Here is a 19,045-nt window from a genome sequence, read left to right on the forward strand (position 1 = left end):
AGACTCAGTATGAGGCGCTGCAGTCCCGGCTGGATGATTTGGAGAACCGGTCCCGCCGGCAAAATATCCGTGTGGTTGGAATCCCCGAGAAGGCTGAAGGGAGCCAACCCACCACGTTTATGGAGGCCTTCTTAGTTGAGATCTTTGGTGCCGAGAGCTTTCCTCGCAAACCCGAGGTGGATCGGGCCCACTGCGCACTTAGGCCGCCTAACCGGCAATTTCCACTGGATGCGGAACGTCTCCGGAACGTCGACGGAGTCATTAGGTTTCCATTAAAGTCAATCTGTGTATTTCCACTGACTGCGGAACGTCTGCGTCCCTACTCCGTCCCAGTTCCGTCAGTCCTCCGGAGCAGATACGCAGAGCTTCTATTTTTGACGGACGACGGAGAGCTCTGCAGCAATTCAGCACACGGCAGATAGTGCGGGACAGGAAGTGGAGCACCAACAAAATAAATATCCGGTTAATTTTCAAAATAAAATACACTGTGCTCATGGGGGATCATATTTCCCTGCACTACACCTTGAAAACACAGCACAGAGCTGTTTCCCCTCTTGTCCTCTGAATGAAAACAAACTGTTGTTTGTTTTGTCGTTCAATTCTACCTGAATTCGTGAGATGTCGTTGGGTCCTCGTGACAACAGCTGTCAGTCACGGCCGCAGCCGTTCCGCAACAAATCCGGACCCGGTGGGTATTGACGGACGGCGGAGCACGCAGCGGAGCCGGTCCGCAGCCGTTACGCATCCAGTGGAAATCCCCCGGTAACCCTCTGGCCCACCGCGAATCATGATAGCTCGTTTGCACCATTTCCAGACTAAAGAATTACCGGGGATTTCCACTGGATGCATAACGGCAGCTGAACGGCTCCGCTGCGTGCCGGCTGCGTGCTCCGCCGTCAGTCAATACCCACCGGGTCCGGATTTGTTGCGGAACGGCTGCGGCCGTTAGGTGGTCGCAGTCCTCTGCTGTTGTTATTGTTGTCATTCAGGTTATTGTACTCTTTTCTTTCTTTTTTTGTGGGTTACTATGTTTTGGAGGAGCTCCAAGATGTTAGAGTAGCAGGTTCAATGCACTCCAGGCATGCTCTAAGGTTTAGCTGGTTAGTGCACCTAGTTTGGGTAGGTGCCTATGGGGTGGGGGGTGGGTTAGCATTCCTCTTGGGTATTTTTTTTTGCATAATGTTATTTGTTTGTACCTCTTTTTATTGTCTCTTTTTATGAGTAGTACCTGGGACAAGAAAATTCAGTTTACCACATGGAATGTGAAGGGCCTGAGTAATCCCATCAAAAGGTCTAGGGTCCTAGCCCATCTTGCTTTTCTCCAAACTGATATAGATAACAGATAACAGATATAGCTAGGATGCAAAGAGACTGGGTTGGAAATATTTTTCATTCTAAATTCAACACAAAAGCCAGAGGCGCTGCGATTCTTATTCATCAAAATATCCCTTTCGAAGCCAACAGAGTAATTGCTGACACAAATGGCAGATTTATAATTGTTTCGGGCCAGCTCCTGAGTAGATGGGTTGTTCTTGCCTGTGTTTATGCTCCCAATTGGGATGATAATAACTTTATTAATAACTTTTTTGCCTCGCTCCCGAACGTTGACGACCATGCCCTGATAATCGGTGGAGACTTCAATTGTGTTGTTAAGCCTGAGTTGGACCGCTCCTCACCCAGACTTGTTCCCTTATCCAAAATGGCAACCTCTATTAATAGTTTCATTGAGCAATACAGCCTTTTCGACCCCTGGCGCTTAAATTACCCAACTATGAAAGCCTTCTCATTCTTCTCTCCCGTACACCATACCTATTCCCGTATTGACTTCTTTCTTCTTGATACCAAATTTATTCCTCTCATCAGCCGACCAGTATATCATGGTATAATAATTTCGGACCATGCCCCTTTCACTTTCTATTTGGCTTTTCCTGACAGTCCTACCCCACCCAGATCTTGGCACTTAACCCCCTCCTCCTATCAGAGGCTGATTTTGTAAAATATATTGAGACTCAGATCATGTTTTTTGTCGAAACCAATGCTTCACCCACTGTCTCACACAGTACCTTTTGGGAAACTTTAAAGGCCTATTTAAGATGGCAAATCATTAGTTATTCAGCGCAGAACAAAGAGACATCTGGCTAAAATTAAGGAGCTTTCTGAGGCCATTGCCAAGCTGGATGGTGAATATGCGGCCTCTCCCACTCCAGAAATTGACCAGCAGTGACTCAGTCTCAAAACAGAATTTGATTTGGTGTCAACAGCGCAGGCTCAGGGCACGTCATTCTGTATTTGAGTATGGGGACAAGGCAGGCAGGTTTTTGGCCCATCAGGCCCGACAATCGTTTGCAACCCGGCGAATAACTCAAATAAGAACATCCTTAGGCACTATAACCTCCAACCACAAACAAATTAATGGTACATTTGCTGACTTTTATAAAAAACTATACACTTCTGAGTGCAATCCTAGCCCTGAAGAAGTCAAACAGTTTTTTCGATCCCTGATTCTTCCCTCTTTGAACAGTGAAGTGAGAGCTGAGCTTGATCATCCGCTTACGCTGCTGGAGATTCAAGAGGCTATCTACCTAGCTAGCTACCTGGTTCGTATCGACCTATCTCATTGCTGTGTGTCAATTGCAAGATCCTCGCAAAATGTCTGGCTAGACATCTTGAGAGGGCCCTCCCACTCCTTGTTTCACCCGATCAATCTGGATTCATGCAGGGCAGGCATTCTTTCTCCAACACTCGTCGGCTCTTTGACGTTATTTATTCCAGGTCTGAGACGGATGTGCCTGAACTTGTGCTTTCCTCAGACGCTGAGAAGGCGTTTGACCGGGTGGAATGGGATTTTTAGTTGGGTATTTTACATAGGTTTGGATTTGGTGCTAACTTTATTTCATGGGTTAAGTTATTGTATCCGTCGCCGCTAGCCCCTATTTTTCTCTTTTCAGAGGAACTAGACAGGGGTGCCCACTGTCCCCACTACTCTTCAACGTTGTTATTGAGGTCCTGGCTATCTCTCTTCGTCAGTGCTCAGTTTTTGAAGGAATACGCAGAAGGGGTATTACCCATAAAGTATCGCTATACGCGGACGACCTTCTTCTACTTCTATCTAATCCCAATATCGCTATACCCCCCATTCTAGCTATCCTGGGACAATTTGGAAAACTGTCGGGCTACAAACTCAACCTGGAAAAAAGTCAACTTTTCCCAATCAATTCCCGAGCTCTTAGCATTCCATCTTCCGTATTCCCTTTCAGGACAGTTGGTTCACATTTTAGATATTTAGGCATTACCGTCTCACGCTCTATCCAACAATTATTTAAGCTCAATTTTGCCCCCCTAATTGAGAAATGTAGATCGGATCTTGAACGTTGGCGCAGCCTGCCTCTGTCTGTGGTCGGTCGTATTAACCTGATAAAAATGAATATTGTGCCTCGATTCTAGGGCTGTCCTCGACTAAAGAAATTCTTAGTCGACTAACACTTATACGATTTTGTCAACTAATCGATAAGTTGATTTAATTGACAGAGCTGTGCGCTTTGAGAGGTGGTTAAGAGAAAAGCACAATATAAATGTAGTTAATTAACCATCTGTAAAACTGAGTTTCTCCACAATTAATCCTGCAAAAGCACCACTTTAAATCTTGTGTTTACCATAAATGTGCTCAGAAGTTTCTTGGAAATGAGTAATTAAGCATGAATAAGCATAAAAAATGACTAGTCGTCTAAAGAAATCTTAGTCGACTAAGACCAAAACGACCGATTAGTCGACTAATCGACTAAGAGGTGGCAGCCCTACTCGATTCCTGTACTTTTTTCAGAACATCCCCATTTTTATCACCCTGAGGGTGTTCTCTCAACTGGATAAGCATTTTTCTAACTTCATTTGGGGCGGTAAGCCACCGCGCACTCGTAGAACAGTTATGCAAAGGCCCAGAGGGTTATTGAGTGGGTTCAGAGTCACTCTGACCCTACAGCTCAGGTCTGGGTGGGGATGGAGTCTCAGATGGCCCCTGTACATTCTCTGGCCACCTCTCCTCTCGCTCTTGTATCCGGCATGCAGTCTGACAACCCAGTAATTCTTCAAACTGTTAAAATATGGTCCCAGTTCCGGAATAAATTCGGCTTGCAGAGCCCATCCCTGATGGCACCCATCTTAACCAACCACCTCTTCGCTCCAGCTAAACTTGACCTGGCTTTCCGAGCTTGGCATTCCAATGGAGGAATTTGTCTCATTAAGGACTTATACATTGATGTGTTTGCCTCATTTAATCAGTTATCAGAAAAATTTGCTCTGACCTCCACCAACTTCTTTCGCTACCTACAGATCAGAGACTTTGTAAGGAAGGGCTATCCCCCCTTCCCCAACAAACCACCCTCCACCATCTTAGATCAAATTCTGTCCTTGAATTGTAATCAGAAAGGCTCTATTTCTCAGATATACTCTTTAATAAACCACCCGGACGGGCAACCTTTGGATAATTTGAGAACCCTTTGGGAACAAGACTTTGGCAGCCCTCTCTCTGAAGATATGTGGGAGGCAATATTAAAACAAGTACATAAATCATCCCCATGCTATAGACACGGTCTCATTCAGTTTAAAATAGTTCATCGCTCCCACCTTTGTAAAACTAAATTAGCGAGAACATATCCTAACGTCGATCCCACTTGTGAGAGGTGCGGTACGGCTCCAGCGACGTTGTTTCATATGTTCTGGGCTTGCCCCACCCTCCTCGCTTTCTGGCAAGCAACATTTGGTTCCCTAAGTGAAGCGTATGATATCACTATGGTTGCCTTGTTTGGTGTTAATGCAAACTGGCCGTCCGACATTCACAGTGTGGTTGCTTTCACAACACTTCTGGCCCGCCGCCTCATTCTTCTAAACTGGAAGGGGTCTAGACCTCCTTGTCATGCTAGATGGCTGAGAGATGTATTGTATCACTTAAAATTGATCAAAATTAAGTACACTCTGCATGGGAAGCAAGTCCAAGTTTTATGAGGTATCCTTTTTGAGAGGTCCTTTTTTACGTTACTTTGATAACTTGAAGGATATAAAAGACTGGGATGACCAACCTTAGAAATTACACTGCTGGTTCAGTACGGTCTTCTGTATCTGTGACAGGATGATGACTTTAGGTGTGGCTCTTCTTTTTCTTTCTTATTCTTTCTTTTTATTTACTCATTTTATTTTTATGTTTGATTTTTCTTTCTTCCCTTTTCTTTCTTTTGGATATTGTGTACTGTATACTGTTTGTCTATTTGTTTAATGGTTTTTTAACTATCTTATCCCTTTTTGTAACCACAAGAGGATGTTAGGGTGTGGGTTGGGGTGGGACATGTTTTTGTTGTGTAATGTCTGTTAAATACCAATAAATAGAACTTAAAAAAAAAAAAAACAGGATACTGATGCTGCTAGGCATCAATCTCCTCAGGCAGCCAGGTTGTTCCAAAGCCCAAGGGCACTGGCAGAAGGCAGATCAAAGTATGTATATCTGTGTGAGTGTGCACTGTAATCTCTAACGCAGTATGTAATCATTCTTCTTGTGTTGCCACAGGTGTGCAAAGACCGCCGATGCCAAAATGCCTCTTTTACCGAGCTGGAGACTTGCATTGCACGCTGTTGCGGCAAAGGGGTAGGCACGCACGCACACACACACACACACTCAGCATACAGCATACAGAGCCATGCAACAGACTCAACTCACTTAGCTGCCGGGCACGGCTCCCTAATCTTATTGTCACACTGTGTCCTTGGGCAAAGGTAGAGCTTTGCAGTGCTCTCACCAAGACTGTCGTAAAAGGCAGGAAAATAGATGGCTGGAATACAACAGCAACGGAAGTGATGAACTATTCATTGGAGCAGTACAAGCAAGCCTTAGGCAGATAAGCAGGGAATCATACATTGTTTATGAGTCAGTAACCAAGCTCTGAAGTGGAGTGTTTGGGGCTTAAACACTTGTTACTTTAAGCTACACCGGCTATAGTGCTTCGCATGGTGCTCCATCAGGTCAGTGGTAGTTGTTGTTTCAGTTAGCCGAGATTGGTGACCATGAGCCAGGTACAGAGCACAGTGAGCTGCCAGTCGTTGTTGGTGGTTCAGTTACCCGAGAATAGGTGAATGTGAGCCGGTACAGAGAACCACGAGCTGTCTGTCATTTCGGCTGAGATTACGGTTAAATTAAGGCAAGATAAAGTGAGCGTCATGTGGCGACGCAAGTTAAGATTAGGCACCGAAACGACTGTTAAGTTTAGAAAAAAGTTAATGGTTTGTATTAAAACACTCCTAAGGAACATGCATTTACCGGGTGAAAGTCTTTTGTTTTCCCCAGGAAGCAAACTCCACTCCCTGGTTTGAAAGTCCTGTGTGTAAACGCCTACTCATCCACCCTAACCACCTCCCTACGCGGCCAGCCGCATTTTTTTACAGCAGCAGTCAATGTGGTACGCAGAGCAAAAAAGTAACGTGAAAATCCTACTAATTACGATTGCTTATCTTTTTGTAGCTTTTCGAACATATGGTTCATGAGAACAGGCTGCTAAAATAAATACTGCAGAATGGCCAGACTTATGGCAGCTGACTGATGTCCTACTGCCTCCTGGTGATTTCTGTCACCAGTAGGTGCATTAGTGCAGTGACGAGGACATGATCCCTCACTGGCATCCCACTGGCAACATGGTTATTTGTATTTTCTAGAGCTCATGAATATACAGGAAGAAGAACCACTGGTTTCTGCTATGGTAAATAGTAAATGTACTTGCTATTCTTTTGTGTGATCACTGTCATGTGCCAAGTGATACTTACCCAGTGATTAAAAGGAAAATGTGCCAATTTCACACATTAAAGTTTCCAGTTATGTGTGAATAATGTATACAGTCTTTAGAGGAAGCTGTGTGAAGTCTGATAAATGTCCTCAAGCGATGTCACTAGAGTCATTAGTGGTAAGGTCTGAAGACTCCAATGAAAAATAAAAATCTGGGGGTGTGGAGTTAGAAGTAGCCTCCTTCAGGCGAAAAGTGATGCGAGTGTGTGCTAGCTAGCTCATTCTTGTCTCATTTAATGTCTGATAAACATACAAGGACAGGAGTTTGATTGCTTTTTCAGCGAGGATCAAATACAGTTTCAGAGCAACTGAATTCAATTTCACATTCAGTTTATTGAAATTCAGTTAGAAACAAATTAATTCATTTTCTAATTGTGAATTCAGATTCAGTTTTTTTATGCAATTATTCAAGTTGAGCAATTCAAATTCTGTTTCTGGAGTGAGCCAGAGTGAGCTCACCAGACCACTGTAACTCCTCATCTCTGTTGAGGAGTTATAAAATAATGTTATAAAAGTGCAATGCTAAATCTGTGGAATTCTCTTCTAATGTAGTTTGAGTGTATGGTGCTCTATTTTTTTTAATCTTCCATCGTAGCTGTCACCGCTCATGCTTGCTCTGCAAGTCAGTCTGGCAAAGAGCCCATTCAAACCCATTTCCAATGTCCGGTCGGGCTTTACACAATCACAACTGTTGACGCGGGCTTTACACCAATCACAACCGTTGAGGCGGGCTTTACGCGACAACGATAGCGCAGCGACGGCGAGCAGATTTTTGTTTACATTCAACATGACAGCTACCGAAGCCGTGCTTCACGTGCACGGCCATGACCGGCAGGTCAGTCTGACATACAGTACAGGCCAAAAGTTTGGACACACCTTCTCATTCATGTGTTTCCCTTATTTTCATGACTATTTACATTGTAGATTCTCACTGAATGCATCAAAACTATGAATGAACACATGTGGAATTATGTACTTAACAAAAAAGTGTGAAATAACTGAAAACATGTCTTATATTCTAGTTTCTTCAAAGTAGCCACCCTTTGCTCTGATTACTGCTTTGCACACTCTTGGCATTCTCTTGATGAGCTTCAAGAGGTAGTCACCTGAAATGGTTTTCCAACAGTCTTGAAGGAGTTCCCAGAGATGCTTAGCACATGTTGGCCCTTTTGCGTTCACTCTGCGGTCCAGCTCACCCCAAACCATCTAGATTGGGTTCAGGTCCGGTGACTGTGGAGGCCAGGTCATCAGGCGCAGCACTCCATCACTCTCTTTCTTGGTCAAATAGCCCTTACACAGCCTGGAGGTGTGTTTGGGGTCATTGTCTTGTTGAAAAATAAATGATGGTCCAATTAAACGCAAACCAGATCGGATGGCATGTCGCTGCAGGATGCTGTGGTAGCCATGCTGGTTCAGTAAGTTTCGTTGTAGTGCTTGATGGTTTTTGCGACTGCACTTGGGGACACATTCAAAGTTTTCGCAATTTTCCGGACTGACTGACCTTCATTTGTTAAAGTAATGATGGCCACTCGTTTCTCTTTACTTAGCTGATTGGTTCTTGCCATAATATGAATTCTAACAGTTGTGTATCAACCTGACTTCTGCACAAAACAACTGATGGTCCCAACCCCATTAATAAGGGAAAGAAATCCACTAATTAACCCTGACAAAGCACACCTGTGAAGTGAAAACCATTTCAGGTGATTACCTCATGAAGCTCATTGAGAGAACACCAAGGGTTTGCAGCGCTATCAAAAAAGCAAAGGGTGGCTACTTTGAGGAATCTAAAATATAAGACATGTTTTCAGTTATTTCACACTTTTTTGTTAAGTACATAATTCCATATGTGTTCATTCATAGTTGTGATGCCTTCAGTGAGAATCTACAATGTAAATAGTTATGAAAATAAAGAAAACGCATTGAATGAGAAGGTGTGTCCAAACTTTTGGCCTGTACTGTATGCTGATTTCATGCCAGTCAATGCTACAATTAACTTACAACATAAGTTATACAAGTTACAGTTCTCAAGGACGCACGCACACACGGACGCGACAGCACAGTCTCTTTTTCCTTTCTCTCAACTTTTCCGCCGTGTGTGGCGCGTACCCGCTCGCAGTGTGAAGCGTGTGTCCGCGCTATTCTTGCACATGTAGGGAACCTCGTGAATTAACCTGCAAAATGTCAGCCGTTTGGAAATTCTTCAGCGTGTGTGCAGAAGATAACAAGTTTGCAATCTACGTCTTCAGCGACGCAAGTTCTTTGGGAACGTATTGATATAAAGCGATTTAAAAAAAGTGTTTTTTCGCTGTGCCTTTGTGTGGAAATGTAAAGGCTGTTTAACATGGGCAGCGAATGGAGGAAGATTTGGAACTGGAAGTTTGGAAGCTCACCGAGCAAAATGTATAAGTCCTATTGCTTAAATGAGCACATTGGCTGAAAGTAGACAAGCATACAGTATATGTTGTATGACCCAAATTGTGGGCCTGAGAGCAAGTTATAGAGAAGAGACTAGGATGATTTTTTTAAGGCTCCGTGCTCTAGTGATGACATCACCCACTGTAAGTCACACAATACACACCCATTATAAACTTCCTAAAAGTAAACTTAAACTTAATTTTCACAAAAACTGTTAAAGATATCAAACTGCTGAGATAGAGCCTAATAGCTGAAGTTTTTTGAATGGTTTAAAGTTTGATTGGTGTCTGTAGGTGAAAATATGAAGTAGGAGTAGCATTTTACGACAATAACAATATAGTAGTAGAAGAGGATTTGAAGCCTGCTCTTCTCTTTTAATTGAAAAAAGTAAACAGCTTAATATTTTAAAAAGTATAAATAGCAGAACAAATGTTTTTTGTAGCTGAACATATGCAGAAGTTAGAGGCAACCAAAGAAAATTTAAGAATCGGATAACAATGCTGAATCAGCATTCACACAATTAGGCCTAAATAAAGATATATCCTGCTACCTTTTACCTGGCTGGATATAACACAGGCTTTTCCAGTATTACACCGAAATCTGTGACTCATCAGAATGTGTGCTCTGTAGCGCCGTCTACCTGCCGTAAATCATTCTGTGACTTCACGGGAAATATCGGACCCGGGCAGAGGCATTACCATAATAAAAACTATATAAAACTAGCGTTCTTTTCACTGTTAGCCTAGTTTGCTGTTACAGGTCATTTATGATCATCAAATGAAAATTACACAGTTTCAGAAACATTAAAAAGTTACATATAGTCACTTTAAGTAATTCCATTTCAGTTTATATTGTTCTTTAGTAGTGCATACTACTAAACAATCAAGCAATTAATCAAATAATCAAACAAACCTAGATTTAAATAACAAACCTGGTGCCTTTGGGGCCTCTGATAGTTTTGAGCTTCAGGGAAGTTGAGTGTTTTGCCTGGAATAATTTACGTAAGTGAGACCTGAGGACAAAGGAAGCACACACTCCAGCTTTAACATAAACTCCACCAATTAAACAGTCAGAAACAAAAATATAAATACAATTGTACAAAGGTAGAGCTAAAGGAAAAACACAAATGTGAGATATCATTGCTTATTATGTCAGTGCTCTGCAGTCTGCTCCATTTGTGTGTGTGTGTGTGTGTGTGTGTGTGTGTGTGTGTGTGTGTGCATAGGTGTGTAACAGTAACGGGAACTGCCACTGTAATCGCGGCTGGGCACCACCCTTCTGTGAGAAGCCAGGACTCGGCGGCAGCGTGGACAGTGGACCTGTCCAGTATGACAGTGAGTCACACACACACACTGTGCCAAGCTGCATCTGCTCACTAATGAGATAAATTAGAAAATGGGTAAATGTGTATCATCAGGTTTTCTTTTCACAAAACTGTTATAAGATTCTTTTCTAAAACAAGACTTTCTCACTGACAAACCAGAGCAACAGCATCATGTTTTCACCTTATCTGTTGGGGATGTGCAGGCCACTAGAGCAGCACAGCAGCTTTTTGGCTTGTTTCTGCTAAGTGAATACATGACAGGCAGACCATTCAGATGTGTAGGAAAGTCTCACTGTGGATGGAAGGCCAAGAAGGAGGAGAGAATCTTAAAAAAAAATAACACTTTTTAAAATAAATCCAGGATTCTGGATGTGACCTCTGTGCATGTATTACAGTAAAATTGGATGGAATTGTACACACCAAACTCAGTTTACTCGACATAAGGACGACTACAATACTCAGCCGGTGAAAAAAGTTGTGTAAGTGGTAAATTTAGACATGGGTCCCATAGGCCACGCCCACTTTGACCCCTCAGTACCCCACTCTAGGTTGGCCTCAGGATTGGCCCTATATGGTACCCATCAAATTTTGTATAAATTGGATGAGTCGTTCATGAGATATAAACTTTTTGTACTTGTAGCCCCCCTAGTGACCAATTTTCGTAAAACGCACGGGGGACCTCTAGAGGGTCATGGCAAAGAAGAATCTAAAGTTTGGCATGGATAGCATTGATTTTGTAGCCTGGATGCCAGCCAAACTTAGCCCCGCCCACAACATTCGAGGTCGGGAAGTTTGGTCTGGACTTGCTCCATTGAGGAGCAATTATTGCCCAAACAGGATCTGTTCGGACCAATCAGACTGTCGGACAGATGATCAACAGTAACAGGATCAACCACGTCACCAAAGAACGCTTGGGTTGAATTTGTTACAGGTCATAGATATGACAACAGGTGGCTGCCGCTGGAGAACTGAGATGTGTAGATTAGAGTAGACGGTAGCGTTATATGGTGGAGCGACATAGAGAGTGAGTGAAGAGAGGGAGCGCCCAGCGGCGCTACAACAAAGCCGTGAATCAGAGAAATAAAACGTGTTTTCGCCGATCCATCTCTAGAAATGCGACTGTCGCAAGCATGTCACTATCACTAACGTTATCCACATTTATATTTACACACAACAAATGATATATCCAGCTTCAAAAAAGTCTAAAAGTCGGAACGAATGCATTGTGCAAAGAGTGGTTGCTATGGAGACGATACACAGTGTTGAGTTCTGTTGACTGTTGAGTTGAGTTCTGTTGCTCTGATTGGTTGTAGGTCTATCCACTGAATGCAGAGGCATTTTCTTTCCTGGTTCGGTTGGAACACGCCCCATAATCACAGCCCAATGGAGCGGTTTCAGACTCACATTCTGACTAGAATCTGTGAATGACCACGTCAGGCTATTGATTTTGGCCAAGATATGGCAAAGTTGGTGTTTTCATAGTTAGCTACACAAATTTGTTTGTGCGTAATATGCAAAATTTTTATCGTATAAAAATTAGTTTTAGAACTTTTTGTCAGTTCAATCTGGAGATGCTACGGTCCAAGTTTTGTGCAGATTGGTTGCACAGTCTAAGAGGAGTTCGAAAAAGTAGGTTTTTGATAAATTGCAATGTTTTTCACGCATAAAAGTCTAGGTGGAAAATGGGCGTGGCCTATATCACATGATTGAGTTGGATCCAGGGAACGCGTAGATGTATGGTGCTAATAATTAGAAACATGATGAAGTAACAATTTACGTGTGTGTGTGCGTGTGTGTGCGTGTGTGCGTGCGTGTCCACAGGTCAGGTCGGGCTGGTGGTGGGGCTGCTGTTTGCCTTCCTGTTGGTCCTGCCTGTGGTGCTGCTGCTCTTTTACTGCTACAGGATCAAGACTTCCTATTACCACAAGTGGCTTTCCCAGAGAGAGAAGAACAAGAGCAACAAGTACTGTATCTTGTCTGTCTGTCTACTTTTTGACATTCCCATAATAATTATACATTAAGTAAAAAGCATTCACAAAGGTTGGGTTAAATATTTTTTTTAATTCTAATGCTTGATTCTCTCTCTATCTTGGAAGTTTGTTTGCTTGTTGAAAGACAACAGCGTTTTGCATTACAGTATGCAGGGGGGCCCTCACATATCACACTGCATGAGAAGGGAGGGAAATAAAGTGAAACAAGGTGGAAATGAATCATGCATGGAAGGGAGGAAGTATTTCAGAAAAAGGAAGGAGAAAGGAAGGAGTGAGAAAGAAAGAAGTAGGGAAATGTGGCAGAAGAATGGATTAGAAAAGGTCATGGGAGGAGAAATAAATAAAGGAGGATGGAAAGTTTTGAATTACAGGATAAAAAGAAGGAAGGAAGTGCCCATTGCCATGTCTTCCAGCGCTCCAAGCTGATCGATGCATACACCAGAACTTTACATCTTTACATCAGCATAAATGGCAGAATTTTGTGCGGCCGCTCACCTCCATCAGAACCAAACAAAATCATGTCCTCATAAACCCCAGAACTTCCTTTATGAGCGCTGCCATATACCTCACCCAGAGAGACAGTCTCGTCATAACACTGGCTGAGTTAGGGCCTCTGAAAATACTCATCGTTCCACAGTGATTTACAGAACAGAAACGGCAGGATTTTACGGCAACTGCAGCAGGGAGACAGAGACAACTAAATGAACGGTTCACGATATGGAAAATTGAACCGGTACGATGATTAAAATGACTCTTGACAGCATTCGGCTATGGGACAAACCCAAAACAAGCAGAGGGTTTTTTGGGTTCCTTTACAGTTCAATAGTAGGACAACGGGTGGCTTGGGCTGATTAAAGGCATCTCCAAGCATCCAGAATGCTTGGAAAGTCTTCCAATCAGCTAAGAACCTGCAGTATATACATATACTGATTTACCAGTTTGTTAAGTACACCTCTACAGTCTAATTCAATCCGATGCAACAGCCCTGCAGTAAATCCTTACTTTGTGAAGCTTCTTATATTGAGGCTGACTGTAGTTAGCTGTGTTGTTGCGCCAGATCAATGATTTCCACCCAATGGTACTTGCACCCCAGGGGGTACTTCTGCAGTTTACAGGAGGTGAGTGGATGGATAGGAAAGTACAGTAGCTTAACTAATTTGAAAAAATTTAAATTGAATTGATTAAAAGATTATATCCACATATTAACATTAAGTCAACTATAATACCTGAATACTATGTTAAACTATAATATCTGAATACTATGTTAAAGGAGTGTGTGAAAACTACTTTAAACTACTACTATCAAGCCAGCACAGGCGTTTAAACAGGTAGTTAAAAGTAATGACTAAGCTCAGATAAGTTCAAAGTTCAAATGATTAGCTAAAAGTAACTTTAATAGATAAAAGGTTGCCTTATTTAGCTGCCACTTAATGCCTGCGCTTCTCGCTAATGCTTCAAAAATGGACGTTAGAGGCAACTGAAACATCGCCGCACGGGACGCTAGTAACACTACACTTGAGAGCAGGTAACGTTAGCCTACCGTTAGCTAGCAGCTGGAGTAAACATGGTTAAAATGCTGACAGCTAAACGGTGTAAAAGTGTGTCTGTATTTCACTGTAGACTCATTCCAACAACATTACAACAGTGAAGTTGGCATCCAAATCGCAGCTTCCGATTCGGCAGTTAAGGGGAACTTTAAGGAAACTTAAAGCTTCTGATTCACAGCGTGTAGACCACATTAGACCAGGTGCAGATCCAAAACCACTACACCTAGACTTGTCAAATTTGGACTGACTTATTCTAGAGAGGCTAAAGATTCTTAAAAACGCAGTTTCAGATTTGTGAAAGTTTTATTCTATTCGTGAAAACAGATAATTTTTCTGGATGTACTGTCTTTCAGTTAAGCTAAAACAATATTTACAGGTTTTTATCAATTTACATTATAGTACACACTCATCTGAGGGATACAAGCCCAGTCTGACTTGTTCCCCCAGTGAAGGAAGCTTTATAGCTGCGATGTTACCTTGGATACTGTAACCTAGTAACTTATTAAATATGTAATAACGGTATAAAAATACAAAAATAAGACAAATATGTACACATTACAACTACCAAATAAAAACAACTGTTTTTAATGTAACATGCAAGATGCATATGTCACATCTCACTCCCACTAAATTCAAGCACCATTTAAAATATATTTTTTATATATTATATATATATTATATATTATATATTTAATATTCCTGCATTGCATAAAATATTTATAATTTTGCATGATCCATTCCCTTGTGCGAGATTCCACATCTCCTGGTTACAGAATATTATTTGAAGGTACTTGGCCATCAGATGATCCACCAAAGGACATTACATCCTCCACATTCTCTTGATCCACCTCCAGAGACAGAAAGTTAGCAGGCATTATAAGGTTTCTGAAGCATTTTCTCCTCATCACTGCCGGCCTTCTTTATGCGGTACACAGGAAGCTTGGGATCCTTCCAAATAACCTCATAGAGCTCAGACTTCCATCGGTCAGCCAATTTCTTTTTCCCCCTTTCTGTTTTAAGTCAAGGAGGTCGGGGATGCACTGAGACTCAAAGCTGGACCCATATCTCTGGGAAGCCATACACACAAAAGAAATAATTTTCCAAACCGCTTGGCCACCTGTTATGTTGTTTGGTTTACACAGGGGAAAGCAAGAGAAAGTTGTGTGAACTGATCTGTAACCACAAGGACATCCACAGAGCTGTTGTTTGAGTTCTAGCACTACAAAAGTCTATACACCATCAATATACCAACGCAAGTCGAGCATGAGTTTGGATGGACTCAGGAGGGGCTCTGGCTTCAGGTTCTGGGGACTTGCTCACAACACAACGTTTACACCTTGCCACATACTCCTTCACTTCCTACTCTTGGCCGGTCCAGTAAAAGTGCTGATGTGCCAACTGAAGGGTCTGACTCTGGCCTTGATGCCCTGCATCATCATGGATGACCTTGAGCACTACTGGTCTCAGTCCTGGTGGGACAACAAGCTGGTGGACCTTATGGCCTGAGGACAGGTCTGGTTACCTTGTACAGAAGACCATTTACCAACTTCAACTTTTCCCATTGCCTCAGAAGTCTCAGGACCAGAGCAGTCGCATGACTCCTTTCACACCTGGACGAGCATTGCTTTCACTGAACATATTACATTGCTATGGATAAAGTGATATATTCTTCCTGCTTCTTCTACTCTGTAGTTCTATAGTTCTACATGTGAGAGGACTGGGAGTGCTCCTGAGAATGCAGGAAGTAGATATTGCCAACTGCCTCCATAGTAGCTACTCGGTCATGTAGTGTTTTTCAATTGCTGAATTAAGCCATTAGCAATCAACTGAGAAGTCCCAGTAGAGGAGCAATAGAGGCCCCAATTTGCTGCCCTAATTGCAGTTATTTGAGACAGTTGTTCCCCATGTGTAGTACTTTGACTCACATTTTAATTGTTTTGCACATTCTATTATTCACATTATCAGGATTTACATTGTAACCGCTCTGAGAAAATACATCATCATAACTTTCTCTGTCATTTCCATTGCTTTCATGTGCTACTGCTGGCACGAGCCCCTCCCTCCCACGCGTGATGTCAAGCACGTAGGAAACACATTGACAATGACAAAGCGCTTCAAGCGGCTCATTTCTCCCCCCTCCCGTTTTGGAATTGCATCTTAGAAGACATATCTCACAAAGAAACAAAAGAATAATAAAAGGTGTAAATAATTACCACAGTTTCCCTGGTTTATTTTCTGCCTGTCCTCATTACTCTGCTCAGGATGGAGGTATCGGTGGAGAAAGGGAAGAATGGCCATCTGAATCCTGCCTTTCATTTGAAGGTGGTCGGACCAATCAACAAAGCTAGCGGCCACAAGGGGGTGAGTTGTGTGTGTATTTTTGTGCGTGCGTGCGTGGGTTTGATAAAGAAAGAAAAAAGGTAAGGAGGGGAGGAAATGGGAGGGTTGTGACTGTTTCTCTTGCTGTGTTTATTGAATAATAGGCCGTCCATGGGGTTGACCTTCATATCAAATGGCCGCATTTTACAGGAGCAATTTATATTGTGTGACCACTTACACTCCTCTCCACTAGTTCAATGTCCCTTCAGCATCATTTCACCATGTCTTTATTTTCTTATTTTTATAGCAATTATTTAATTGGATGGGTTAGTAGCTCAGGGTTAGGTGACATTTATCATTGTAAAGGAAGGAAATACAAAAGGAGACAAATACCAGAATAAAGGGGGACAAAGAATGGAAGGAAAATGGAAGGGAATCAAAGAGTCTTATTAAGAAAAACAAGAATAAACATTATTCATCTAACATCTTTTAAAGAGAAAATGCAGCTCAGGGATATTTACAGTAAGAGTAACGGCCAGCTTAGCAGCAAATGGAATTGGAATTACAAAAAAATTAATAATCAGGACTGCTTAAATGGACATTTTTTTCCAAACAAAAATTGTGTTACTGTTATTTGATGTTGAATTTTAATTTACAAAAAAATAGTGATGACTAAAACATAAGAAAAGATGCATACAATTTATAACAATTAAAATTTTAAAATACATCCAAAAATTAGGATGAAAATAAAACCATAAAAAAAGTACATAAATGTGTGTAAATTCTACAATTTATTTAAGTCTACACAAAAACAAGTAGTAGCAAGAAGTACTAATAAAAAATTCTAAACAGCCACACTAAAAGGATACTTCTTTTAAAAGCTCTAAAAAGCCTCAGTGAAATAATAGGTGACACATCCAAGTCGATGGTAACACATTTCTTGCATGATGTGTAATCATCAATAGGCCTATTGTGTGGTAAATTGTAAGCACAGTTTGTGTCTTTGCTCATTTGTACCAGTAACTATGGTCTTTGCTTTGTCACTTTTTAAAATAAATCCAGGATTCTGGATGTGACCTCTGTGCATGTATTACAGTAAAATTGGATGGAATTGTACACACCAAACTCAGTTTACTCGACATAAGGACGACTACAATACTCAGCCGGTGAAAAAAGTTGTGTAAGTGGTAAATTTAGACATGGGTCCCATAGGCCACGCCCACTTTGACCCCTCAGTACCCCACTCTAGGTTGGCCTCAGGATTGGCCCTATATGGTACCCATCTTATCAGCACTGACCTTTCAATTCAATTTTATTTATAGTATCAAATCAAGAAGAGTTATCTCAAAACACTTTACAGATAGAGTAGGTCTACCACACAATTACAGTAATTCCCCCAAGAGCAAGCATATAGTGGCAAGGAAAAACTCCCTTTTAGGTTTGTTTCTACTGTTTCAACTGAATTTTATTAATGTTGATAGTGTTTGGATGCTTCAGCGGTTTGTTCGAATTCTGCATTAGCAAAACACAAAAAATAATTAAAGCTGCAAGCGGCAATGACGGGCCCTCGCCCCTTCCCCCGGGGGGTACTGGCAGATGCAACATCACATGTAGACCACACAAGTTTCATGTAAATCGGAATAACTTTTGCCAAGATACAACCGTTCCGGTTTCAACACGAAACAGGAACGGTACACACATACAGGAAGTTGGTCCTCCATAACTTGCGCATTGCGTTAGCTATCAAAATTCTTTTGATAACTTTTAGTCACAAGGGTCCTCCGAGTCTATATGCAAGTTTTTGTGCCGATCGGTCTCACACCCCAGGAGTAGCTAGACAGAATAGGTTTCCCATACAATATCAATATTTTGCTGATTAATTAATAAAGATTTAACAGCGCCATCTAATGGCCGATTGCCGCCAAGTTTGGCACAGATGCTAAACCGGCCATGGGGAACAACCTTGACAAGTTTCGGGGCAATCTGAATGATTGTTGCCAAGATAACGCAACTTCCTGTTTAGACAGGAAGTTGCTTAACTATCAAAATTTTTTGGATAACTTTTCGTCATGACGGTCAACAGATACTACCTGCAAAGATTCAAGAAGATTGAAATCACGGACTAGGACGAGTTCGAAAGAATGTAAAACACCTGAAAAATGCATAATTTAAAATGGCCTCCTTCCACTTGGGCGGAGCTAATGAAGGGTATGGGAAATATGTCCACAATGATTAGAGCAATATGTGTATTAAATCTGGTGAAGATCGCAGCAACTATGTCCAAGTTAAGGCCTTCCACGCCTTAGGGGGCGCTATGGAGCAATACAGGTATGAGCCAAATCGCTGTACAGTCTCGCAAAGCTCCCAGGTGTTTATGTGGGCACATTTAGTGGTAAAATGCATAAATGGTTGCTCTATAGCGCCCCCTAATTGGTTTTAGCCCTTGGGCACATTTTTGACGGCCTCAATATATACGAAAACTCACACAAATTGGCACCCATATAGACACGTGGGAGTTTTGCAAGATTGTACAGCGATTAAGCCCATACCTGCAAGCGGACTCCATAGCGCCCCCTAATGCGTGGAAGGCCTTAACTTGGACATAGTTGGACCAATCTTCACCAAATTT

The 19,045-nt window shown here is 42.0% G+C and overlaps 1 protein-coding gene across 2 annotated transcripts in view; it reads left to right on the forward strand.

Annotated features, from left to right (window-relative positions):
- Positions 1 to 19,045, forward strand: part of adam19a (ADAM metallopeptidase domain 19a) — a 240,780-nt gene that overhangs the window by 207,677 nt on the left and 14,058 nt on the right. For both annotated transcript variants that reach the window (XM_028564941.1, XM_028564942.1), the window contains exons 17-20: positions 5,555 to 5,632; positions 10,461 to 10,569; positions 12,381 to 12,522; positions 16,359 to 16,458. In XM_028564941.1, coding sequence (XP_028420742.1) covers positions 5,555 to 5,632; positions 10,461 to 10,569; positions 12,381 to 12,522; positions 16,359 to 16,458 — 429 coding nt within the window. The remainder of the gene's footprint in view (positions 1 to 5,554; positions 5,633 to 10,460; positions 10,570 to 12,380; positions 12,523 to 16,358; positions 16,459 to 19,045) is intronic.

Source organism: Perca flavescens, chromosome 19, assembly GCF_004354835.1.
Source record: "Perca flavescens isolate YP-PL-M2 chromosome 19, PFLA_1.0, whole genome shotgun sequence".
In the NCBI taxonomy this organism is placed as follows: domain Eukaryota; kingdom Metazoa; phylum Chordata; class Actinopteri; order Perciformes; family Percidae; genus Perca; species Perca flavescens.